The sequence below is a fragment of the Pan troglodytes genome, chromosome 17 (genome assembly GCF_028858775.2).
Source record: "Pan troglodytes isolate AG18354 chromosome 17, NHGRI_mPanTro3-v2.0_pri, whole genome shotgun sequence".
NCBI lineage: Eukaryota > Metazoa > Chordata > Mammalia > Primates > Hominidae > Pan > Pan troglodytes.
The window spans coordinates 60,859,833-60,887,071 of record NC_072415.2 but is presented as its reverse complement, the minus strand read 5'-3'; the positions used below and the strand labels follow the sequence as shown (position 1 = coordinate 60,887,071).

Below are 27,239 nucleotides of genomic sequence, written 5' to 3'. Positions count from 1 at the left end.
AATAATTACCCTCTTTGCTTTTTCCAGTTGTGCCAGCCCCAGTGTACTTCTGGCAATAAGGAAATGTTAATTGAGAATGAAAATAGAGTCATTAGATCCTTACATTAAATAATTATGGTGTGATCTTTTAAGGACATCATGTTATCGATATGCAAATATGTTGCAATCAAGTTATCAAACCTGCCCTCTAATTTCCAAAGAACTGTACTGTGACCCAGGGCCACATAAGGAGAATCTTAGACTCTTGTGGGCATCATGCGTTGATTTTGATGCTTCCCAAGTTTGTGCTGTGTCTGGGATTCTCTAGGGGCAGTTAGCTGCATCCAGGCCGTTTATGAGAAGTGTTTAGTAGAGCTGAGGTCAGCACAGTGCAAGTATCAGAAAGGCTCCTGGATATCAATTCCAGTTCTGGCCCTGATGTTCTTTGTAGTTTTAAGTCAAACAGGAAAATTTATCTGCATATTTGTCTCCTATTTAACAGTAGAGAAGATACTATTTCTCTGTCAAATATCTTAAAACATGAATACAAAGAAACTTTAGACACAAGGGGTTATTAATAGTTTGTTGTGTTTCTGTTCATGGGGAGGAGGGGATGTAAATTTCAGTTCTGATTCACAAAGGAGATTTTGCAGAGAATCTTTACAATCATACTTTGGGCTTCCTTTCTCCAGTCTCCTCTGTTCTTCGGATAATCTTATTACCTTTTTGGTCATTCTAAGCACTACATGGATTAGTTCAGTATATAGATTATGGCCGTATAAACCTCATTCTCACTCTTGGCAGATAACCTAACTCTGGTTTTACTGAAAAGATTAAAGCTAATTTGGAAGAATTGAACTCGCCCATTCCTCTCAGTTTCGTATTGATGTATCTTCATCTCTGTGGCTGCCTCCCAGTTGCAGACAGAGGTAGCCATCTTTCTTCCTCCTCCAGAGCTAACCCTTTCCCTTGTGCCCTTGATGCCCCCCTCCACCTCTTCCTATTACCACTACTTGGCACCACCCACATATTAGGGCTCCCTTGCAACCACTTTCAAACAAGGCCAGGCTTTATTCCATTTTAAAAAGCACACAAGAAAACCAAAATGCTTTTGCCTGACCTTGCTGTCTCTTCTAGTCTATTTATTGCTTTCCTTTTGCAGCAAGACATCTCAATTTCCTCTTTCCTCATAGCCCCTTAGTTTTGCAGTCTAGCTTCCCTTCTCTATCACTCTATTGAAATTGTGTCCTCAAATGTCACAGTGGTGCCCTTGTAACTTAATCTGAAGAGGGTGGTGTTTTAGCCTCATTCTTCTTATTTTCTCAGCAGCATCGATTTTCTTTCTGCCTTTTTCTTTCATCTTCCACTCTGACATAGTTCTCTGGTTTATATTTTTCTGTTTATCTCCTAATTGGGTTTTCTAGACCAGTCCACTGCATAGCATCATGGCTGAGTCCAAGCTCTTACATTAGCCTGCCTGTGGCTGAATTTTAACTGCCACAAATTAACTGCATGATCTTTGTCAAGGTAATCTCCCTGTGCCTCAGTTTCTCCAGCCTTAAAATGGAGACTGTAGTAGGAGTATTAACCTTTGGTTTGATGTAACAATTGAATGAGATAGTCTATGTAATATTTATCACAACATTTGGCACACAGAAGTTTTAATTGAATGTTATCTATTAGCATAACAATAAGTGCCTCGGTCTTTGAAAATATAACTGTTCTTTTTTCCTTTCAGGACATATTTTCTCCCTTTATGACCCAATGCAGAGCGAGACGATAACTAATTATTGTTAAATAGATTTATGCACATGTTTGGAGAGTCCGGGGAAGGAGGGCTGATGAGAGAGAGAGGCTCCTAAATTCTGCAGGTGCTGTAATTCCCCGGTTTTAATTTTGCTTTGCTTTTTACCAATAAATAATTTTGAGAGCTTAAATCGCTCCTTTCGGGACATATGGTGTTTCTTGAGCAGGAAGGGACGTCAACGGTTAAAGCTCTTGTTGTTGGTGCAACAATCAGCCACGATGAGGCTGCTTGGCGTGGAACACAGTGTCCCGTCCTTAGATTAAATGCGCTCTAACAGGATTATGTAAGGAAGGAGGCAGCCACGGCGGCGGCTCTGTGCAGGGGCCGCCTGGAACCCGTCCATTGAGTCATGCCGCCATCTCGCGGCCGCATGGGGAACGGGCCTTGGCAGGGCGGTTTTGTTTGGTGCAGAGGAAAGGTCCCCAGAATTGCCGTCTGCAGAATTTCTGCAGAAAGTGTCGGCCAGGCTGGCATGAGGGAAGAAGGAGGGGAAGTTACAGCAAGGAGAAGGAAAAACACCTCAGCATGGCGTGGGGAAGCAAAGGGCGCAAGTCATGCTTGTGCCACCCTACAATATTCTTGTCGGTTTCATTCCAGAACAATTCCCTCCCCTGCCCAAATACTCTATAAACTTTGACTTTCCCCTCTTATTTGATTCTCACTTTCCATCACTCTGTGCCGACCCGTTATCCTGAACAGACCCTGCGTCACCTCCTAATTTCCCTTCTTGTATGTTAGGAATTCAGGGCTGGGAAAATTTAGCCGAGTCATCACATTTGGCTACTACCCGGGAAAGCAGCCCTCCCGAGTCAGGAACGGGCTCCGGTTCATCACGTGGCAGCCGCCTGCAGGAGCCGCAGGTAAGGGACACTGTTGGCCGGGGCAGCCAGATGCAGCGGGAGGCGTCCTGGCTGCACTTGGGTTCCCAAAACCTTTCTGGAATGTCACTCTGGTCACCAGTATGGGAGCTCGACCTCTAGGGGGTAGGTATTTGGTAATGTTCTCTTTGTAAAACTGAATTGGGCCATGTTGACCAGGAAGCTGATTTTGTTTGCTTTTCACAAACTATGTTAATCGATCAATAGTTGGGTTATAGATCATTCTATTGTCAGCAATATAATAGAATGGCAGGGACTCAGGGAAGATATTGACACTTTAAACTGAAATGGCTATGCGGTCTGTCTTCCCTCGTTCAGCTCACAGGACATTGCCTGGGAGCTGAACCTAGGCTTATAGCACAGTGACTGAAAGGATAGCTTTCAGAGTCCTAAAATCTGCTCTGCCACTATTTGACTTTGAGTTAATTGTTCAACATTACTTTAAGCCCCAGTTTCTTCTTTTCTAAAATGAAGACGATTTTTTTAATATTAATTTTTTTTCATTTTTTTGAGACAGGGTCTTCTTGTGTTTCCCAAGCTGGGGTGCAGTGGCCCGATCTCGGCTCACTGCAACCTCTGTCTCCTGGGTTCAAGTGATTCTTCTGCCTCAGCCTCCTGAGTAGCTGGGACTGCAGGTGTGCACCACCATGTCTGGCTAATTTTTGTATTTTTAGTAGAGGCGGGGTTTCAGCATGTTGCCCAGGCTGGTCTTGATCTCCTGACCTCAAGCAATCTGCCTGCCTCAGCCTCCCAAAATGCTGGGATTTATAGGCATGAGCCACCACACGCAGCCTACTATTGTCATTTATAAGTTCAGTGTTGGAAGGATTTTTAAACAATCTAACAGTTTCTTCTGCTCATTTTACAGATGAGATAAAATCAAAGTGTTTTATAATTTTGGCCTTCATAATATACCTTTTGGCTTCAATAAATAAAAGGATTATTGACCAAAAATCTAATATTTTGAGTCAGAGTCATTCAAGTTTGCAAAAGCAGATGGGAGTCAGTGTAAAGCATAAAACAGTCTTCTAAGTTACCCCAAATCCATGTATCTTCAGTAAGATCAGGTAGAGCACAACCTGGCAATGAACACAAGCCCCAGCCGGGGTCTTGGGGTTGGTGAAAACCAGGGGGTCTGCACATAGCTCACTCAGGAGTATGTTCCAGAGGAAGAAGAATTCGTTGAAGAACGTGTGCAGAGATGAGTCAAACTATAAGCAGAGCTGTGTCTTTGGCTTCCCAATGGCCAGGTGACCTCCTGGTCTTGGTCATACAAGGCTAGGCATATGTGGTGACCATAGAAACCCACCAGAAAATGTAATTCTCCTAGGAAAGAATGCCTGTCTTACGGGTGAGAGGGCTTGGAGAAGGAGTTAGAACATCCTAAGAAATCTTGGAATCTGTATACTACATTCATTCACAGTGTGTTTAAAACGATCCTCTCTGAGATCCTGTGTTGCAACAGATGAGAATGATCCTTTTGTTTTTGTTGGATTGGGTGTAAAGGACTTCATGTTTTAGAAAGGAGGGAGGCACTGCAGGCAAGAAGGAGGGCATGGGGGTGGTGGGAGTTCTTTAAGAAGCTGCAAGTACAAGAAACACAAGGCTCCAGCGAGGGGCCTTGTGACCTTGATTTAACTCCTAATTTGTTTTATTTTTTAATGAAACTTTTAACTGAAGAATAGCATCCTAGAAAAGTTGCATAAATCATAGACAAACAGCTGCTGTGATTTTAATTTTATTTTTAAAGTGAAATTCAAAGTGCTTCACAAACATATGGTATCAATCTCTTGTTCTCTGCAAAGACACTGACCTCTTTCTCTTTCTCATCCCTCGGCCCCAGCTCCCTCCCTGACTTCCATGGTTTCTGCTACTGCATGGGCTCGGATTAGCTTTATTTAATTTCCAGGATAGAGGTTCTTCTATACCAACAGGCGTGTAGCATCACCAGGCACCACATACAAAAAGTGCAATGCTCAGGCCCGACACTCCCTGAGATTCAGATCCAATAATTCTGGGGCAGGCCTGGAGTTTATTATTATTATTATTATTTATTTTTATTTTTTAGAGACAGGATCTTGCTCTGTCAACCCAGCTGGAGTGCAGTGGCGCAATCATGGCTTACGGCAGCCTCAGACTCCTGGGCTCAAGGGATGCTCAGCCTCCCAAAGTGCTGGGATTACAGGTGTGAGCCACTGCACCCACCTCTGGCTTGGAGTTTGTAACACGTACCCCGGGGAATTCTGATATAGAAGATGCAACCAATACTGAGAAATGCTTTACTTTTCCTGCACCCAAGATTGAGATGATCCCTGACAACCTGTAAGATTAAACCACATCACAGTTTTTCTCTTGCGATGGGGAGGTAGGGTTTGCTAGAAGAGGTAGTGAGCTCAAGATGTAACTCTGTGAGTTTCTCTAATCACAGATCGAATCTTCCAGGTGGAGCCACTCAGTTCTCATTTACTTTGCCATGCATGGGAGCATGACCTTGAGTTCTACTTATGCCTAGGAAGGCGATGCTGGCTGCTTGGTTTCTGAAGCCTGGGGAAGTTGCCTTGGCTGGCTAAAGCCCTTAGCTGTTATGCTAATCTTGCAAGAGAAGTCAAGCAGAAAGAACAGGGTAGCGGGTTTGTTTTCTTTCCCAATGGAAAGGAGCTTCAGGCATGATTTTCTTATGCCTTGGAACAGAGATACCAGCTGTTTTATAATGAGGCCCACACCCTCCTTGGTGAGTGGGCCCTCAGCTTGAGGGAGTTTTGCTTCTTTTATTTTGATTTTGAAATTTGAGATTTTTTTCATTTGAAGGTAATCTTAATGCTATTAAATTCATAAATATGCTAATTTAAATACCCAATCCTATTTATTTAAAATAGACGTTGCAAGCGTACAAATATTCTCTCCACATGTCAGCACCCATTTAGATCATGGTTTGGAAATGGGGAGAATAGAATTCCCTTAAACTGCAAGTCAGCTGGTGTTTCTTTACAGCTAACGTTAGCAAAATTTATGCAAAGCAGTAATTCACAATGGTCTTCTTTATTTGTTAACTCACAAGGAAACACCCTCAAAACTATTCTGTTAAAGTGTCTGTTCAGAAATGTGGAAAAACTGAACTATATAAATATTGAAAAGTTAAAAATTCCTTAATTTTTTATTCTTGGAACCACTACCACAATTTACAGGGCAATATACCTGATGTAATGAAAAGAAAAAGAAAAAGAAAAAGCTATAGCAGATAAAAGACCATAGGGATGTTCATCTAGCCAATGCTACACTGCATTATCAATAGCTGCACTTTTTGCAAACTGTGGCTATGACAGTCCTGAACAAGAAAGGTTTTCTGTTTAAGCTGCAGTAACTTTTCTAACTATGTATCATCGTTTCTTCCGTGGCAGATTTTTAGTTCCTAATGCATTTGGGACGACTGTTTCAAGGTAACTTGCTGCTTTCCCAAAACTTCTTGTTCTTTCTCCTGCTAAGAACTGTATCCCTTTTCTGCTGTTTTTATTTTTTTATTTTTTTTGGAGACAGAGTCTCACTCTACCCCCCATGCTGTAGTGCAGGGGCATGATCTTGGCTCATTACAACCTCTGCCTCCCGGGTTCAAGCGATTCTCGTGCCTCAGCCTCCCAAGTAGCTGGGATTACGGGCACCCGCCACCATGCCCAGCTAATTTTTGTATTTTTAGTAGAGACGGGGTTTCACCATGTTGACCAGACTGGTCTCGAACTCCTGACCTCAGGTGATCTGCTCACCTCAGCTTCCCAAAGTGCTGGGACTACAGGTGTGAGCCACCGTGCCCAGCCTTCTTTTCTGCTGTTTTTAGAACCTTCTGTTACCATATCCACCATTTCCACTACCAGATCCATAACGATCACCATAGGGACTGCCTGAACTTCTTCCACCAAAACTGCCCCCTTTCATGCATTCATAATTTGATCGCTGTTTCCAAGATCATTATAGTTCCCACCACCACCATAGTTACCACCACCAAAATTTCAATGTAACCATCATATCATCCACCACTGCCACCATATCCACTACCTTGGTTTCCATATCCTGGTCCACCACCACCACGGCCCCCTCTACTATTATGACCAGGATCACCACCCATAGTGGCTACCATCACCTCCAAATCCGTTCTATCCACTGTCATCTCCTGCATAACTGTCTCTGCTACCATCACCTTCACCACCATAGCCTCCTTTCCACCAAAGTTCCCACCACGGCAAAAATTATCTCCACCACCTCCAAAGTTTCCTCCATGACCAGCCAAGTTGCCAGATCCACTTCCATGACCTCTTTATGACCTGGTAGACTCCATCTCATTTAGAAAGGACACTTTTTACTTCACAATTATGCCCATTAATGGCGTGGTATATCTGAATAACAATTTCATCATTTGTTTCATGATCATCAAAAGTTACAAGAGCAAATCCTCTCTGTTTCCCACTCTGCCTGGCTTCCATAACTTTTTTATTTTTTATTATTATTTTTTGAGATGAAGTCTTGCTCTATCACCTAGCTGGAGAACAGTGGCATGATCTCAGCTCACTGCAACCTCTGCCTCCTGGGTGCAAGCAATTCTCCTGCCTTAACCTCCCAAGTAGCTGGGATTACAGGCACGTGCCACCATGCCCAGCTAATTTTTGTATTTGTAGTAGAGACGGGGGTTTCACCATGTTGGTCAGGCTGGTCTCGAACTCCTGAGCTCAAGTCATCTGCCCACCTCAGCCTCCCAAAGTGCTGAAATTACAGGCGTGAGCCACCGTGAATGGTTCATAACTTCTGTGGTTTCAATCTTGTCACTCTTTTCAAAGGAGTCTCTCAAATTATATTCTTCTGTCTCTTCCTTATTACTTCCCGACAAACATTTTCTTTACTGTTGGATGGGCACCAGGCTTTACAGAACCCTCTCTAGAGACAGCTGTCTTTGGTTCCGCTATATGCCCATCAACCTTATGTGGTTGAGCACACTTTGCTGCACGAGCGTAAGTCACAAAACCAAGGCCCCCGAGATGTTTTGTTTGGGAGTTTCTCCTTACCACACAGTCTGTGGGTGTGCCCCATTCCTCAAAATGGTCTCTTAAACGGGCCTCTGTAGTTTCAAAGCTCAGGCCACCAAGAACAGTTTTCTCAACTGCCCTGATTCCCGTGGGTCATGGCTCTCCTCCCCGCCCCCACCTTCACTGGCTGCAGGGGCAGATGGTGATGGCCCGAGTCGGGCTGGGGGCAATCGGGTGACAGCTTTGCCTCCACTTTGAGTTTTTTTTTTTATTTGAAGGTAATCTTAATGCTATTAAAATTCACAAGTATGCTAATATAAATAACCAATCCTATTTGTCTAAAGTAAGATTGTGTTCAACCCCTCGTTCAACATGGGACAGGAGTTTTGCGTCTTTTAGTCTCCCTGTACCCATTGTCAGGCACCTGTCAGCTCTAATCTGGAGCATGTGACCTGAGAATCATTAGGTTCTATTGAAACATGAAGTTGTTAAAAGAAAAGCCCCAGAAAGAAACAACCAAGCATGTTTTTTGACTCTATGTGAATTTAAAATTTTTAAATTTTATTTTAGTTTCAGGGGTACATGTGTGGGTTTGTTATAAAGGCAAATTGTGTGTTGCGGGTGTTTGAAGTACAGATTGTTTTGTCACTCAGGTAATAAGCACGGTACCCAACAGGTAGTTTTTCCATCTTCACCCTCCTCCCACCCTCCACCCTCAAGTAGGTCCTGGTGTCTGTTGCCTTCTTTGTGTCCACAAGTACTCAACATTTAGCTCCCACTTATAAGTGAGAACATGAGAACATGCGGTACTTGGTTTTCTGTTCCTGTGTTAGTTTGCTTAGGATAATGACCTCCAGCTCCATCCTTAATGTGAATTTTAAAATCCCTTTATTCTGGAGAGAAGCTACACTGTACTGCTGTGGTTTCTTTCTGTTAATGCAGTGGTTCTCCAAGTGTGGTCACCAAACCAGCCACATCCCAGTGTCACCTGGGAGCTTGTTAGAAATAGAAATTATTAGGCCCTGCTGCCGATGCACAGAATCAGAAACTCTGGGGCCTAGGCCTGGGAATGTGTGTTTTAACAAGTCTTCGGGTGATTCTGATGCACACTGAAGTGTGAGAACCACTGGTTTAATGAGGAAGCCTGTGGGAATACCTTCAATCAAACAGAGAGAATCTCGGTTCAGCCAGGTAACTGATGGAAAGAGAAACTCTTGCTAATTGGTGGGGGTGCAGTTTTCTGGGGTTTTATTTTGGTGCCTCATTGCAGTGGTGAGAAGATTCCTGTTGGCCAGATATGAAGGAGATATAGTTCCTGAAAGTTAGGCGGTGAGGGAGTGTTTTCATGGACCTCTCCAGAATGGAGCAAATCCACCTGGGGTTTCATGGACCAAATCCACCCGGGGAGCAAGGATGGCAGAGAAACCGAGTCCCCATGCACCTCCAGATCAAGTGAGTCAAATGTTCCAAAGTACAGCTGTTGAAAAGGGTCAGGTTGCATCAGAGAGGAGTATGTCTTGGTTTGGCCAGGACTTTTCCAGCTTTAGCACTGAAAGTCCCATGTCCCTGGAAGCTCCCCAGCCCTGGGTAAACCAAGGCAGTTGGTCACTGGTCACTGTAGTTCAGTCACTGCCTGCTGGAATTACTTGGTGGGCTTTAAAAAATACTGATGCCTGGGTCTCCCTCCAGAGATAATGGCAGACTTAGTCTGGAGGTTTAGAAGTTCCCCAGGTGATCCTAATGTAGCCAGGGTTAAGAATGGCTGCAGCTGCTTGCCTGCCATCTCTCCTATTAAAAAAAATAAAACACAAAACACATACAAGTCAATGGTTCTAATGCAGTTGAACCCCTACCATGTATTATATACAAATATTAACTCAAAATGGATCAATGACCTAAATAGAAATGTGAAAACTATAAAACGCTTAAAAGAACATATAGGGGTAAATCTTCATGACCTTAGATGTGGCAATAGATTCATAGATTTAACACTAAAAGCATGAGTAAGAACAACAAAAATAGACAAATTGGACTTCATTAAAAATAAAAACTTTTCTGCACAACAGACATTATCCAGAAAGTGAAAAGACAGCCCACAGAATGGGAGAAAATATTTGTAAATCATACGTCTGGTAATAGTCTAGTATTCAGAATATATAAAGAATTCTTACAACTCAGAAAAAGACAAACAACCCAACTGACAATGAGCAAAGGATTTGAATGGAAATTTCTCCAAAGAAGACATAGAAATCACCAACAAGCACACGAAAAGATGCTTAGCCTCATTAGTCATTAGGGGAATGCAAATAAAAACCACAAAGGACAGACCACTTCATACCCACTAACATGGATCTAGTAATAATAACAATAATAATGGAAAATAAAAGTTGGTAAGGATGTGGAGAAATTGGAACCCTCATACGTTGCTGGTGGGTATGTAAAATGGTGTAACCACTGTGGAAAACAGTTTGGTGGTTCTTCAAAAAGTTAAACATAGAATTACCGTATGATGGCCAGGCTGGGTGGCTAATGCCTGTAATCCTGACACTTGGGAGGCTGAGTTAGGCGGATCACTTGAGGTCAGGAATTCAAGACCAGCCTGGCCAACATGCTGAAACCCCGTGTCTACTAAAAATACAAAAATTATCTAGGCATGGTGGCGTACGCCTGTAATCCCAGCAACTCAGGAGGCTGAGGCAAGAGAATCCCTTGAACCCAGGGTCAGAAGTTGCAGTGAGCTACTGCATTCCAGCCTGGGAGACAGAGTAAGACTCTGTCTCAAAAAAAAAAAAAAGAATTACCACATGACTCAGCAATTCTACTCCTAAGTATATGCCCCAAATAAATGAAAGCAGATACAAATAGTTGTGCACAGATATTCATAGTAGCATTATTCAAAATAGCCAAAACAGAGAAACAGCCCAAGTGCCTATCAACAGGTGAATGGATAAACAAAGTGTGGTATAACCATACAATTGAATACTATTCAGCCATAAAAAAGAATGAAATACTGATACATGCTACAACATGGATGAACCTTGAAAACAATATACTAAGAAAAAGAAGCCAGTTATAAATGATCACAATAATGTATGATTCTATATATGTGAAATATTCAGAATAGGTAAATCCATAGAGACAGAAGGCAGATTAACATTGCCTGAGGCTGGGGGAGGATGGAATATGGAATGAATGCCTAATGGGTGCAGGGCTTTCTTTTGGGGTGATGAAAAAGTTTTGATATTAGAGGTGGTGGTTGCAGAACGTTGTTTAAATGACTAATTGTATGTTACATGGATTTCACCTAAATTAAAAGAAAATCATCAGGTTACTCATATCTACAAAGTACAATTGAAATCAAGCTCTTTAGAAGTCAGAGTCCTCCACAGCTGGCCTTTAGCTAGCCTCTGTAGCCTATCTTCTACCTCTCTCCTACTATTTTAATTGTTACTGCTACCATCACCATGATACCGCATGGGATCCCTTTGACTCCCAATGTGTCATATACGCTCTGCCTCTGCTTCCAAGCTCACCAGTGTGCTTTGGGAAGTCTCCACCAGCTGTTCCAGCTCACGGTCCTCTCTCGACTTCAGTGGCTCTTAACTTTATGCCCTTCACATGTATACATATGCAACAAACCTGCACGTTGTGTGCATGTACCCTAGAACTTAAAGTATAATAATAATTAAAAAAACAAACTTTATGCCCTTGCCACTCAAAGCATAGTACCTGCTTGGAATCCCCTGGGAGCTTGGAAGAAAGGCAGAATCTTGAGTTCCCGCTGCAGACACACTGAACAAGATCTTCAAATTATTTTAGTGCATATTAAAGTTTGAGAAGTGCTGGTTTGTACTAGTTGGACCCAAGTCAAGCTGTGATCAGAATCACTTGGTAAGCTACATTTATGTATATTATATTCTTTCAATAATACATGCGCATGGTACAATTACAAGCTGTACACATACAAAAAAGGTGAAAAAAGTAAGTTTCCCTCCAATTTCAGTTCCTCGGATTTCCAGCCCAGAGGCCATCTCTCTTAATGTTTCTTGTGTATTTTTCCTTCTCCTATGCATATGCAAGCATATACGTACATACGTATTTCCTGCCCTCATTCTGATTTCACACGAGTGGTAACATACTGTACACATGGATTTGCACTTTTCACTCAACAGTATATCATGGAGATTATTTTAGCACATGTTGATCTGCCCAATATTCTTCTTAGTGACTGCATAGCAGTCGTTGTAAAGTTGTATAGTTGTAATATATGTAATTTATTTCTGTTCAAACCATTGGCTGGGGACAGTGGCTCAAGTCTATAATCCCAACACTTTGGGAGGCTGAGGCAGAAGGATTGCATGAGCCCAGGAGTTTGAGACAAGACTGGACAACGTTAAAAAAAATAAAAAATTAATTGGGCGTGGTGGCATGCACCTGTGGCCCCAGCCACTCAGAGGCTGAGGCAGGGGGACTGCTTAAGCCTGGGAGGTAGAAGCTGCAATGAGCTGTGTTCCTGCCACTGCACTCCAGCCTGGGAGACAGAGCAAAACCCTGTCTCAAACCCCTGCCCCACTCCCCCTTCCCCTGCCCAAACCATTAAAGAACACAATATTGTTTATTACAGTGCTATGGTGGCTATCCTTTGTGTATATCTTTGAACATATGATGTGTTCATATCTATAGGATTAAAGAATTGCCAATTACGTGTGCTTTAAAGTGGTAAGAGATAGTGCCAAATCCTCTTTAAAAAGAGGTACCGATTTACATTCTCAGAGAACTTTTAAAAACACAAAATTTGCGGCTACTCTGTATTTCAATTCATGAGAACTCTGTGGGCAGAGCCTGGGAATCTGCATTTTACTTCTTTGGTGACAGTGATAAAAGAAATCTGCAGAATGGAGTGGGGAACTAGAGGGCAGATCCCCCTTGACCCCCAAGCTGCTATTCCTCTTGGGCTGCCTTGGGTTGCTATTCATCTGTGTGACTGTTCTATCTCACCACAGTGGAAGGTTCCTAAAGACAGGCCTCAGGATTGCTGCCTCTTTATATTCTTACCCCAGCACAATGCATTGTACAACAATGTTTGTTGATGATGAGTGTCTGTGGTGCATGTGATTTTGTTTTGTTTTGTTTTTAGTTCCATGGACCAAAGACAGAGGAGAATCCTGGGCCAGCCCCTTTCCATCCCTACTTCCCAGCCCAAGCAGAAAAGGACATCAATGATGTCTTTCTTTTCCAAGGTCTGACACAAAATATTATGAACAAATTTCTCCTCCCAGCAGCTGTTTTGTAAGATGTATGTTTGCTTGGTCTGTGGTTAGTTAGGCCTGCTCCACTGAAGTTCCTTCTGAAAAAACTTTGATGACAGTTCTTTTAACATGGATAGGATGTTTACAGGATGACAGGAAGATAAGTTGAGAATAATTTAACTTGCTGCTAACTCAATAATACAAATATGGAATGAGGCCGGGTGTGGTGGCTCACCTCTGTAATCCCAGCACTTTGGGAGGCTGAGGCAGGCGGATCACTTGAGCTGAGGAGTTCTAGACCAGCCGGCAACGTGGCAAAACCCTGTCTCTACCAAAAACACAAAAATTAGCTGGGCATGGTGGCATGCGCCTGTAGTCCCAGCTACTCAGGGCTGAGGTGGGAGGATCGCTTGAGCCCAGGAAGTAGGGGCTGCAGTGAGTTGAGATCATGCCACTGCACTGCAGCCTGGGCGACAGAGTGAGACGCTGTCTTAAATTAAAAAAAAAAAAAAGATAAGATAAAAAAGGAATGAACTGTAATGAAAATCCAGGAATACTAATGAAGCTTTGAAATCACCAAATCTCATCCATAGCACCACTGAGATAGCTGAATCTCAAGCCAGTCTGCCCCTCTAGGCCCCTTTCTAAGGATGGTGGGGAGGTGGCTTTTGTCTTCTTTGATCTTGTCTGGATATTTCATCATCTTGATTCTGACTCTAGCACATGTTGCTGTCTTCTGGGTCCTGCTGCACACCAGCGTCTTCCTGCATGAGAGCTCATAGGCTTGCCACAAAGGCTCAGAGACTAGCCTATCTCTTGCCTCATCCCTGGCCCTGCAATTACTTAGAGTTTAGTGTTTGTGTTTGTTTGTTTGTTTGTTTTTGAGACAGAGTCTCGCTCTGTTGCCCAGGCTGGAGTGCAATGGCGTGATCTCAGCTCACTGCAACTTTCGCCTCCCAGATTCAAGCAATTCTCCCTGCCTCAGCCTCCCAAGTAGCTGGGATCACAGGCATTCGCCACCACGCCCAGCTAATTTTTTGTATTTTTATAGAGACGGGGTTTCAGGGTTTCACCATGTTGGCCAGGCTAGTCTCGAACTCCTGACCTCAGGCGATCCGCCTGCCTTGGCCTCCCAAAGTGCTGGGATTACAGGCATGATAGAGTTTAGTTCTTAAAGTACAGGTGTCTGCATCCGACACACAGTGTCCCCCAATTTGCATTATTCATGCATTTCTCTTCCTGTTCTTAACTGCATGCTCAGATGCATGCATTCTGGAGTTGGGACATCCTTTAAGTGCCCTGAAATGTTTGTAGATGTGTACTACATCAGTGCTGAAATGTTTGTAGATGTGTACTAGATCAGTGCTGAAATGTTTGTAGATGTGTACTAGATTAATCCTGAAATGTTTGTAGATGTGTACTAGATTAATCCTGAAATGTTTGTAGATGTGTACTAGATTAATCCTGAAATGTTTGTAGATGTGTACTAGATTAATCCTGAAATGTTTGTAGATGTGTACTAGATCAGTGCTGAAATGTTTGTAGATGTGTACTAGATGTTTGCAGATATGCTTTGCTAATTGTGTCAAGTGCTATTGAGAGGTTGAGTAAGATGACTACTGAGAACTGACCCTTGGAATTAGTCATTTGGCAGGGTAGCGGTGAGGGGACATTAGCCTGATTGCAGAGGGTTCAAGAGGCAATGGGAGGAGACAAACGGGAGAAAACAAGTATAGATGTCTTTCAAGGCATTTGGCTACAAAGGAGAGCAGAAAAATGGGAAAGAGCTGGAGAAGAAGGGGTAAAGGGAGCTCTTTGAGGAGTAACGGCACACCTTTCCCTGTGAAACGGATCCCTATTTCCACATCACATCAACACTGATCAAGTCCTCTTTTTTTCAACTTCTATCACACCCATAGCTGCTCTAGAGCCTCTCCCCTTAATCTCCTAAACCTACCTCAACACCAGCCTGCACTATCTTTATTGCCCTCTTTCTCCATCAATTTCTTCGTTATGTAGACCAAATGAGTACATTTCCAACAAAACCCAGCCGTCTTTAGTAGGAGAAAGAAGGGGTAAAATTGAGCAGGCAATCACGGGATTTTCTTTAGAGGGAGGGATTGGGGTTGGGATTGGTATGACTCTGAACACTCCCAAATTAATACATTTTTGACCCATCACCCAGGTCTCTTGGAAACTGAGGTTCCAGAAGCGGGAGCCTCTGAAGAATGTGTTTTTCATCTTGGCAGAAAGAGCTCGGGACCCCAGTGCTAAAAAGCGTCACATGGCAATGAGAAACTTGGGAACCATGGCCTATGAAGCCCCTGACAAGGTAGGGAAGGAGCATGGGGCTCAGCCAGCTCCCCAAGCCTCTCCAACCACCTTGGTGTGGAGACTCCCAGGGCTGGAGTATGGTGTCTGTTGTATTAGTTATCTATCACCCCGGAACAAACAACCGCACACTTAGCAGCTTACAGCAACACGTGTTGATTATCTCGGGTTTTCGCGGGTCAGGAGTACAGGTGCAGCTCAGCTGGGTCATCTGCTCAGGATCTCACGAGGCTGCAATCAAGCGTCTGCCAGACTGCATTCCTTCCTGAAGCTCAGGGTTCGCTTACATGGTTGTTGGCAGAATTCAGTTACTTCCCACTGGGACAGAGGTTTCTGTTTTTTTGCCTGCTGTATGCCGGGGGCCACTTTCGATGCCTAGAGGCCACTCTCTCACAGCAGGCAGCTCACTTCCTCCAGGCCAGCAGGAGGGTGTCGCCTCCTCCTGTCTGCTAAGATAGAGTCTTATGGGCTGGGCCGTAGTGGTTCATGCCTGCAGTCCCAGCACTTTGGGAGGACAAGGCGGGTGGACCACTTGAGGTCAGGAGTTCAAGACTAGCCTGGCCAACACGGTGAAACCCCATTTCTTTTATATTTTTGTAAAAATACAAAAAATTAGCCAGGCATGGTGGCATATGCCTGCAATCTCAGCTACTCGGGAGGCTGAGGCTTGAGCAGAGATCACACCAGGCACTCCAGCCTGAGCGACAGAACGAGACTCCATTTCAAAAAAAAAAAAAAAGATAGAGTCTTATGCAATGTAAAGTCATGTCTGTAGGCTGGAAGCGAGTCACAGGTTCCTTCTGCACTCAAGGGGAGGAGACTCATTCAGGGTGTCACTCATTCAGGGTCATCTTAGGCTCATGACACTTCAGCAATATCAGCTGTGAGAGACAGAGCTGCAGGAAGGATAAACTCACAGCTGTTACCCTTCCTGGTGAATTTAAGTGATATTTTTTTCTAGTAATTTAATGTTTGTTTCATAAAAGATGTTTTTCCCACCTCCTCCTTTACCATCCGCCAACTTCAGTGTCCATTTTGTCTCCTCCCCACTATAAAGGTACCTAGTTCTCCCCAGGCCCTGAGATCACCCAGGTCTGCTGCCCTATTTGAAGAGCCCCACCGAGCCTCACCCACCCACATGCCACACTCCAGATTGCTCTTTCTGTTTTCCTTCCTAGGCTGAGTTGGGCTCTTGGGTTGGGTTAATGGAAGCATTTGTATTTTAATGAGAGTTGTGCAGATCTTGAAAAAAGCCCTGGTGTGTTAGTTCAAGTCCTAGGTTATTAGTAGCTTAGATGTGGGGTTGCTTTTCAACCTATGGGGGGCAGTTCCTGTGCTATTAATGCTTTTCAAACCTTGGTGACAGGTGAGAAAGTATAAGAAAATTGTCCTCGACCTGCTGGTGTATGGACTGTATGACCCTGTGAATTTGGAAGTCATCCATGAGAGTATGAAGACTCTGACCATCGTTCTGGGCAAGATCCAGGGGAAAGGTTTGGGTTCCTTCTTCATAGATATCACCCTTCAGACCAGGACTTTATTAGATGATGTAAGTAAATCAGAAAAATTCTGGGTTATTGAAATCAAAATGGGCTTAGAAATATGACTGTGGGGCCGGGTGCGGTGGCTCATGCCTGTAATCTCAGCACTTTGGGAGGCCGAGGCGGGTGGATCATGAGGTCAGGAGATCGAGACCATCCTGGCCAACATGGTGAAACCCTATCTTTACTAAAATACAAAGAACTAGCTGGGCATGGTGGTGCACGCCTGTAGTCCCAGCTAGTCGGGAGGCTGAGGCAGGAGAATCGCTTGAACTTGGGAGGTGGAGGTTGCAGTGAGCCGAGATCATGCCACTGCACTCCAGCCTGGCAATAGAGCAAGACTCCCTCTCAAATAAAAAAAGAAAGAAAGAAAGAAAGAAATGTGAGCTGTGGGTGGTTTGTTGCTGTGGGAACAAGGTCTCTAGTATTCACTTATTTATTACCACATCTTGTTGAGAGACTAGAACTGTGCTAGGGGTTGGGAGGACATGTAAAGATGTATAGAATTTTATCTCTAACCCTCAAGGGTTTTTTTGTCTGTTTGAGACAGGGTCTCACTCTGTCACCCAGGCTGGAGTGCAATGGTGTGATCTCGGCTCACTGCAACCTCCACCTTCTGGGCTCAATTGATCCTCCCACCTCAGCCTCCCAAGTAGCTGGGACTATAGGCACATGCCACCGCAGCTGGCTAATTTTTGTATTTTTGGTAAAGATGGGTTTTCACTATATTGCCCAGGCTAGTCTCAAACTCCTGGGCTCAAATGACCCACCTGCCTTGGCCTCCCAAAGTGTTAGGATTACAGGTGTAAGCCACTGTGCCTGGTGAGTTTTCATCTTAACAGAGAAGTGGGTATATTTACACTGATGATGATGTACACTGATGATGATGTACACTGATTGACTAACATGTAGTCAATGCTGTCTTATAAATGTGGCAATAGCAATGATTAGTGTCTAGTGAGCCCTCACTGTGTGCCAGGCACAGTGCTAGGCAATTTACATGAATCATCTCATATAATCTTCCCAATAACCCTGTGAGATGGGCACTGTAATTATCTTCACTTTGTAGACAAGGAAACCAAAGCACAGAAAGGTTAGAACTTGCCCAAATTCACAGAGCCAGGAAGTGGACATGCCACCAGCTCCTCTGACTATAGGGCTATACTCAACTACCAGATGACAAATCAGGCTAAGCAAAAAGTGCACCGGCACATCGTTCAGCCCGAAACTGAGAAGAGTCAGAGACCCTGACTGCAAGCTAACAAGTTAGCCTGCCAGTTATTCTGTCCCTGAAAGACAAGACCTACAGAACAGCGAACAGACCTTTTATTTACTCCCAGAGAGATTTGCATCTCCCCACGCCCTAATTCTCTCTGGAGCCACGTGGTGAGAGCCAGATGTGTCAGCAGGACAGAAGGGGAGAAGAGGCCTTGACCTTATGTAACTTGGAGCTCATATGGGAGCTGGGCACATGTGTCTCACCTGCTCCAGAGACACAGAGGGATTTTTGCTCTTGAATGTAAGCCAGTCCTCTCTGGGGAGGGAGCGGGCGAAGGTCCCTACTTACCACCCTGAAGTGTAAGCAGATGTCTCCGGGGAGATGGCTCTAAATCTCTTGGAGGTGCCATCTGAACTTCGAGGACTTGTTTGTCATTCAACCACTTTTTTTTTTTTTTTTTTTTTGAGACAGGGTCTCGCTGTATTGCCCAGGCTGGAGTGCAGTGGCAGGAACACAGCTCACTGCAGCCTCAACCTCCCAGGCTCAACTGATCCTCCCACCTCAGCCTCCTGAGTGGCTGGGACCACAAGTGCATGCCACTATGCCTGGCTAATTTTCGTAGTTTTTGTAGAGATAGGGTCTTGTTATGTTGCCCAGGCTGGTCTCTGACCGGGCTCAAGCGATTCTCCTGTCTCGGCCTCCCAAAGGGCTGGGATTTCAGGCATGAGACATGTGTCTGGCCTTCAACCATTTTTTTAAACCCTGGTTGCCTGGAATTTTTGAGCAGAAATCCCCGGCCATGTAGAAACACAGAAATTCTTATGCAGAGCTGTTTGCTGACAGTTTACATCTCCATTACAGATAGCACTCTTCACTATCTGAGGCCATGAAGCTCACCCGTGCGTGTGTTCCCAGTTAGATGGTTGTCAGACTCCTAGGGGGGCGAGCATCTGTCTTACGTGTCTGTACATCTTAAAGCATTAGGGTATGGCTTTGAATGGGGTACATTCTCCATTAAAATTAGTTAAACACACACACACACACACACTACACACACACACAAACACTCACTAATAGAGCCATGAAGATAATACAACCCTAAGCCAGGCATGGTGGTGTGTGCCTGTAATCCCAGCTACTTAGGAGGCTGAGGCATGAGGGTCACTTGAGCACAGGAGTTGGAGGCCAGCCTGGGCAATGTAGCAAGATGTTGTCTCTAAAACAAAAACAAAAACAAAAACAAAAAACAAAAACCCTAAGACAATTTCTGTATGCATCATGTGCTAAATTTTTTAAAGATACTTCACAATATGATTAGTGTTCCTCAGTCTTGCTGGGTCTCTGTGACCTCCAGTTCTTGGTGCTTCTTCCCCGCTGTGAAGGCCCACCCCAGCCCTCCTCCCTCTGGTTTACCTGGAGGAGGACTTAGACTACCAAACACTGATATAAAAACCCGTGCACCACGAGTCAGGTGTTTAGGTTACTATATTGGCTCTGTTACCTGACAGTGTGATTTTGGGCAAGTTCCTTAAGTGCCTTGGGCCTTGGTCTCCTCACCTGGAAATGTAATACTTGGACCAAACAGCTCACCTTGGAAAGAAAGAGAGGGCAGAGTCCACTGAAATGCACTCAGGGACAAACCAACCAATCAGACTGGAAGCAGGGAGAGGTGGGAGGGTGTTGGGGGAAGAAACATGATTATTATATCCACTGCAGATAGGAGAAACTCAGACCAAAAGCAAAGAGAAGAGACTTGGCAAAAATGCTGGAGTAATAAACAGGGAACTGGTTGAATGAATTTTGGTGCAGAAAAGAAAAAGAGAAAAAAGAAAAGAAAAAGAAAAATGAAAACTCTTTTATGTATTGACGTAGAAAGAGCTCTCAGACTGATGAAAACTCAAGGTGCACAACAACAGTGGCATGTACTTCCATTATGTAAAAAAGAGGGAAAGGATTATGTGATATACATCTTTCTTCTTTATTTTTTGGAGAGATACACACAAAACATAACTTTATTAGCCTGTGGGGAGGAAAATTTGGTGGCTGATGGAGAGGAGTAGGAAGTAGACCTACTTTTCCTGTAAAGCTTTTTGGTTATTTTGAATTTTGGGAAGTTTATAAATGTATTCTATCTCCAAAACATGAAATAATGAACAAAAAATCTGGGAGGGTGGGAGTAGCACTAGTGATTTCCCAGGCTAGTCCTCTCGTCTGCTGGAGAAGAGGTTCATTGAAGCCTTTGGGCCCTCTTCAAGCCACCCCCACCCACCCAGCTAAGTGCTTTAGACCAGATCTCACCACCCACCCTGTAATGTACAGTCAAGATCGATGGCTGTGATGTGTTCTGATTGACGGCTGTGATGTGTTCTGACCGATGGCTGTGATGTGTTCAGATGCAGTTGCCTTTTGGTAATGATTTGGCTTTCTTATTGTTTTGTTGATGGGGACCGCAGGAGAACGACAGTCTGAGATACTCGGCCTTTGTTTTGTTTGGGCAATTGGCTGCCTTTGCCGGGAGGAAATGGAAAAAATTTTTCACCAGTCAGGTTAAGCAGACACGAGATTCCCTCCTGATCCATTTACAGGACAGAAATCCCCAGGTTGCCAAGGTAAGACCTTGACTCTGCAACCAACAGAGTGACATCTCCATGCTATTCATAAAGGGAGTTGCGAGTTGAGACGCCAGACCCTAGGGTTCCTGCCAGCACTGCTGTAGATATTTAGCAGCGTTTCTGTGTGCATCCTTGACAAGGTGCCTCTTTGGTGTGTAATCTCTCTTTGAGTAAGAGTGTTGGTTTCCATCTGCCCCACCTGCCCAAGCCCAGCACCTGTCAATGCAAGATAAGCTCAGGGTAATGGGGTTGAGGGCAGTGAGGCACAGGTTTAATCAATGGTGCAGCAGCCCACATAATGAGGATATTTATTCATGCCCAATTAGCTTTTGTCATTGTGCCTGGTATAGATTTCCACCCATGGCTTCTTTTCTTTTCTGTTCTTTTCTCTTTTCTTTCCTTCCTTCCTTCCTTCTTTCCTTCCTTCCTTTCTTCCTTCTTTCGTTTTTTTTTTTTTTTTTTTTGAGACAGTTTTGCTCTCGTTGCCCAGGCTGGAGTGCAGTGGTGTGATCTCGGCTCACTACAACTTCTGCCTCTGGGGTTCAAGCAATTCTCCTGCCTCAACCTCCTGAGTAGCTGGGATTACAGGTGCCCACAACCACGCCCTGCTAATTTTTTGTATTTTAAGTAGAGATGGGATTTCACCATGTTGGCCAGGCTGGTCTTGAACTCCTGACCTCAGGTGATCCACCCACCTCAGCCTCCCAAAGTGTTGGGATTATAGGCGTGAGCCATCTTGCTGGGCTCCACCCATGACTTATTAATTTCTTCTGGTAGTTTTGTTTTATTCTTGGAGAAAATTGTATCCCAACAAGGTTGGATCAACTTCAGGCCTGCTTTGGAGTGGGACTTGGTGAACGTTTCAAAACAATTGGGAGCAAAGCTTTCTACCAAACCACTTGCCTTCTTTAAGTTACTGAGAGAAAGATTAAATTTAGGAATCCAGTACTACTTTTGATGGGATAATAACAAAGGCTGTGCTAAACTGTAAAGCTACGCCCTTCCCACCAGACCCCAAATTATAGACATGGCCATTTTATAAGCATACATCCTTTAAGATTCAAATTTTGAAACTACCTGGAAGTTACTTTCACACTTTCAGTGGGCCCCTGACCACAGATTGGGTGCAATTCTCTAGGATACTTTTCCTTGCTTGGGATTATGGAACTCTCTAATAAATAAAATAGTGATATTATTTTTCTCAGGCTTGCAAAACAACGTTTCGAGCCTGTTCTCCATATCTGAAACTAAAGGAGGAATACAGCTTCCAGAGTGAAGAAGATCAAAGGAACACTAAGCTCTACCGGCAGCTGGTGAGTGAGCCAGGGTAGGAGAGAATTCTTTTCCGGTCCCTGCCCTCCTGGTGGTTAATACAGAAGGTGGCCAAGCACAAGAAAGAGTTACCCCCCTTAAAACGACTCAGGCCAACTATGTTTATTTTTTTATTTTTTCTTTTTTTCTGAGAAGAGCAAGTGCAGTGGCACCATCTCGGCTCACTGCAGCCTTCATCTCCCAGGTTCAAGTGATTCTCGTGCCTCAGCTTCCTGAGTAGCTGAGATTACAGGCGTGCACCACCACACCCGGCTAATTTTTGTATTTTTAGTAGAGATGGGGTTTCACCACGTTGCCCAGGCTGGTCTTGAACTCCTGATCTCAAGTGATCTGCCTGCCTCAGCCTCCCAAAGTACTGGGATTACAGGCATGAGCCAGCATGCCCGGCCAAGCCAACTGTGTTTTGATTGTAACTGACCCATCATACAATGTAAATGGCAAAACGCCTAGAGGATCAAGCACAAGATATATCGGCAGTTCCAATTCAGGTCACTAGCTGGATACAGATGATGCCTCCACCTCTCCTGCTTATCCACATGCCCTGCACTGATCACTGCCTACTAGTTACATTGTCAAGGAAGTTTGTTGAATCCTGCCCTCACGCGTACCTTTGCTAATTTCTTTCAGAGCCACTATCATCCAGAGATCCTGCAGTTCTTCTACGCAAATAAAATTCTGTAAGCGCAGAGCAGCAGGGAAATGGTTCTGTATGAGTGCATTGCTGAGCCATCATGTTCCCCTGTTTTATCTCACTGGATGCCTCTTCTCACTGCTTGCCTCTTGGGATTGTAATGGAAAAGAGGGTGCTGGGAGAGCAATCAAAGGCAAAAATAATACATGGAATTGTATGATTTTATCTAAAGTAAAATTCTAGACTGCTTTCACTTATTTCATTTCCTCCCCATACAAATTTGATGAGCAGGTACACACTTTCTTTAAAACATTCCAAGTGTATATAGATTCAGTGCTTATTTCTCAGCTTTTTCTTTCTTAAGTTCATCTCTGTCACCTAGCTTTTATTTTTAATACTCAATTTCTGAGGCTTAGGAGAATACTTGTTACCTTAAGCGTTTTTTTTGCTTTTTGTTGTTGTTTTGTTTTTTTTTAGTGTATTTGCTATTGATACTTTGCTATTGATACCTTTTCTTGCCAAGATTTATTTAAAGTTGGCCAAGATACCAAGAAGGTGGCTTGCAGGGGCATCTTTGGCTTCTCATAATTTTAAACAGTCATTGCTTTCAAGATCATCCTAAACAAGAATTAATAGAGAGAAAAAAATCTAGAAAGCATGTGTTGAAAATCCGCAGGCTCATGATAACTTATGGGATAACAATAGTAGGTAACACCGAGTGCTTACAATACAGTGGGCACAGTCAAAGTGCTTTTTGTAAGTTCTATTTAATACTTGCGACAACCCTGAGATAGTAAGTACTATTATTGTTCTCATTTTATAGATGAGAAAGCTAACACATAGGGAAATTAGGTAACTTGCCCCAGATAACTCAGTAAACAGTGGAGCTGGAATTCAAACATGTACGGTCTGACTTCTTGAGCCCATACTCAATAATCATGCCATCCTGCCTTTCCATGGAATAACTGATGGATGGTTAGAAATGTTAAAAACAAAGCAAATGCAAACATCTCTGCTTCTGCTCCTCTACTAAGCCCAGTTAACTTTTGATTTTATATGTACTAAGTATACATTTTTATTAATTTATATGAGCTGAGTGTTTTTATTAATTACTTTTTGGCTATTAATGTCAATTATTTTGGTGATCAATCCTAGTTATCCAAGGAGTCACATCACTCATAAAAATTACAAGAAAAATCTCTAAGTCCCTCTCACCCTCCCTCTAACCAGATTGCATCCCAAGCTTCTATAGAAACTCTGGTACCACCCCTGAATTCAGTATCCAGGCCACACCCGGAGCGTTTTGTTCAAGACAATTTAAAAAACGGGAGATTATAAAAGCTATAGCTGGATCTTAAATGGCATTCTGAGAATGAGGAACTCAATTTTCTGCTGTAGCTCCCAGGGACAGGGTGGTGTGACACAGAAGCGGGGATGAGGAGAGACCTAGGCGAGATGAGGATGTGGGAGATGGCAGACAGAATGGCAAGTGCCAGGCAGGAATGGATTTTCTTCCTTCCTGTTTTGAATCTGAAGAACATGACAGCAAGAGATTTTAGGAGGGACACAGGCTCACGAGCAAATGGGTGGTTCTGAGCTGTAAGCCCCCTGCCCCTCCCCAGCACCCGCTCCCCGGATGCTGGCCTCTTCGAAATTTTGTTGCAAGGTTGGTTTAAACTTGATGCAGTTCCATTAAGTGATCAGTGAGTGGTCTGAGAAATGGCTGCATGTGGCTGGCATTCAAAAAGGTGTGGATAGGGTGAGATGGGTGGGGTTACGTGCTCTGGAGTAGAAAAACCTATGCAGTTAATGTCCCTCTGTCGGTTAAAATTGTGGAAGATGCGGTTGGATTATTTGACTTTAAGATTCAATGGTAGGCTTTTATTTTGGTGGCCCCCAATGAGTCATGCCTCCTGATACTCATGTCCTTATTTAGTCCCTTCTGTTTGAATCTGGGCTGCCTTTGTGACTTGCTTTAATCAGGAGACTGTGATAAATGGCACTGTGCCGGGCATAGAAACCCTGGCAGTTTCCTTGTTTGAATTGTGGGGGAAGCCAGCTGCCACATAAGGAGTTGAACTACCAGGAACAAATGAGAGTGCCTGAGATCACCATGTGAAGGAGAACGGAGACACCCAACCCACAGCAGAGTCTGAGGCCCAGACACATGACACAAGTTGTCCCTTCCAGCCAGACCCGAGCTGTTGAAGCTACTCCAGCTGACACCATACGGAAAAGAGACGAGAGTCTCCATCAAGCCTTTGTCAGTTGCAGAAGCATGAACAAATAATCAAATGATTGTTGTTTTAAGTCACTAACCTTTGGGATAATTTGTCACACTGCAATAAGTAACCAGAGAAGATTCCTTATTATTAACTGTTGTCTTGGCTAATTTTGTTTTGCTCTTCATAAGTCCTCTTTGAGTTTAAATTCTATTTCCAGAAATTTATGTTATCATGAAATTTGGTGGCAAGAGCAAGGGACTATGTTTTTTTGTTTGTTTGTTTCTGTTTCTCACCATACCTACCACAGAGCCTGGCCATGTGATTAAGGAACATTTGCTGAATGACTAAATGATTCCAAATTGTAGAGGGAATAAAGTCCAATGTCCAGTCTGCCATTTCAGGCTTTCAACCTTTGTTTTCTTCTGTTACTCTCTTTGCTTCAGCCAAGTTTGGGTCCTTTCTCTTCTCTCAACATGTCTTGTTCTCCTATACCCCCTCACCTTTGCTCAGTCTGCTATTTCTGTGTTGAGTCCCCTCCCTGCTCACCTGTACACACCCACCTGGACTCACATGCACACACACACACACACATTTCACGTGTATCTCTTATCTGTACTCCAACGCCTAGGTCAAAGTCCTGATCCCCCCAATCAGGGGAGAGCTCAAGTCTCTGAATTCCCAGAACATTCTAGCAATATTATACCACTTATATCTTATCTGAAAAGTTTTTTTTTGTATATGGCTTTATGTTTTTTTTTTATCCTGTTAGATTGAAACTACAGAAGGCAGGGCTGTATCTTGTACATCATTGTATCTCCCCGGTGACTGCAAAAGTACTCTGTAAATGAATATTGATTAGGGGGAAAAATGTCAGAAAGTCATCTGAAGCTGTCATTCCTTACTGGGAGGAGCCCATTTTGACAAATGAGGGTCACCAATTTCATTCCTTATAACCAGTGTACAGGTTACTTTTATGCTTGTGCATTTCAAGTTTCCCCTTCCCCACGTTTATCTGAATGCCAACCCAAAGGTAATGTTTTGACATTTCTTAATTTTGAACATTAATTTTGAACCTTATTGAGCAGTTGAATGAAAGAAAGAAAAAAGGAATGTTCAAGTGCCCCGACCCTCATGCTAAGTGCCCAGGGTAGAGCTTTGCTTGGTCCCCTGTGTCTCTGGTGCTCATGAGATAGGTCTTTCTTTCTTTATTTTTATTTTTGAGATGGAGCCTCACTCTGTCACCCAGGCTGGAGTGCAATGACACGATCTCGGCTCACTGCAACCTCCACCTCCTGGGTTCAAGCGATTCTCCTGTCTCAGCCTCCTGAGTAGCTGGGATTACAGGTGCCTGCCACCATGGCTGGCTAATTTTTGTGTTTTTAGTAGAGACGGGGTTTCACCATGTTGGCCAGGCTAGTCTCAAACTCCTGACCTCAAGTGATCTTGACCTTGGTCACCCAAAGTGCTGGGATTACAGGCGTGAGCCACCGCTCCTGGCTGAGATAGGTCTTTCTTAAAGGGGAGAGGGAAGTGGTGGAGAGAGAGGAGAGACAATGACAAAGGAGGAGGCTGAGAATCTAACAGGTGTGACCAATTCTGCTACTGAATGAGAGCAGAAGCCTGTGAACTTCCAGTTAATAGACCACTTAATTGGGGGAACGCTTCACATGTTATAAAAAAGCACTAGAATGTTTTGAAAGCGAGAAACAACAGCTGTGTAGGGTAGCTAGCAGTTAGTGTTGTACAGAAGACAGATATTTGTGCATTTCTGCATTTTCTAAGTTTGCTGCAATGAGCATGTATTACTTTCATAGTTATAAAACACATGCAAAGTGCCCTTTTAAAATGAAAAAAAAGTCCATGAGTGTAAGTGATATATATGCTTTGGAAAGCCTGGGACGGTCATTGTTTACTCTCAATAGTATGTGTTTGCCTTTGTCTTTTTGAGACATTTTGTTTTAATCTGTTGATGACAATAACCTGTTGATAATATAACTTGATGACAAATAAAATGACTTATGATTGATTATCATTTTATTTATGTTACTGAACTTACATTAATTTTGTCTGACCACAGTAGAGTAAATATTTTGTTCCTTTATTTACATGTTAAATGGTTTCAGGAAAACCCTGGGTTCTAGATAAAGCCAACACATCCTAATTTACTGAGGAGGGATGATTTGATATGCAAAGGCACCTATTATTTACCAAGTTAAGCACTTGGGAGTTAAGGCTCCCAAGCCAGACTTCTAAGATTCCTTATAATAAACACCAACCTAGAATTTCCCATGATGCTTCCTCGATTCCTACTGTCTGGAATACTTTCCAGTTCCTTGGTTCTATCAGCCATTCCCTGGACTGACTCCAAATGCCCTCTTCTTCAGAGGTAGAGCAGAGCTGCTGGGAGAATGCAGCCTGGCTCTGCC

At 43.6% G+C, this 27,239-nt stretch overlaps 1 protein-coding gene across 14 annotated transcripts in view; it reads left to right on the top strand.

Annotated features, from left to right (window-relative positions):
* Positions 1 to 26,850, top strand: part of MRO (maestro) — a 42,761-nt gene extending 15,911 nt beyond the window's left edge. For 2 of the 14 annotated variants that reach the window (XM_016933725.4, XM_016933724.4), the window contains exons 2-7: positions 12,811 to 12,913; positions 15,108 to 15,254; positions 16,620 to 16,802; positions 20,467 to 20,622; positions 21,831 to 21,938; positions 22,585 to 26,850. In XM_016933725.4, coding sequence (XP_016789214.1) covers positions 12,815 to 12,913; positions 15,108 to 15,254; positions 16,620 to 16,802; positions 20,467 to 20,622; positions 21,831 to 21,938; positions 22,585 to 22,638 — 747 coding nt within the window. In that variant the 5' untranslated portion in view covers positions 12,811 to 12,814 and the 3' untranslated portion in view covers positions 22,639 to 26,850. The other 12 variants (XM_063795710.1, XM_063795711.1, XM_063795709.1 and 9 more) reach the window with 12 other exon arrangements.
* The last annotated feature ends 389 nt before the right edge of the window (positions 26,851 to 27,239 follow it).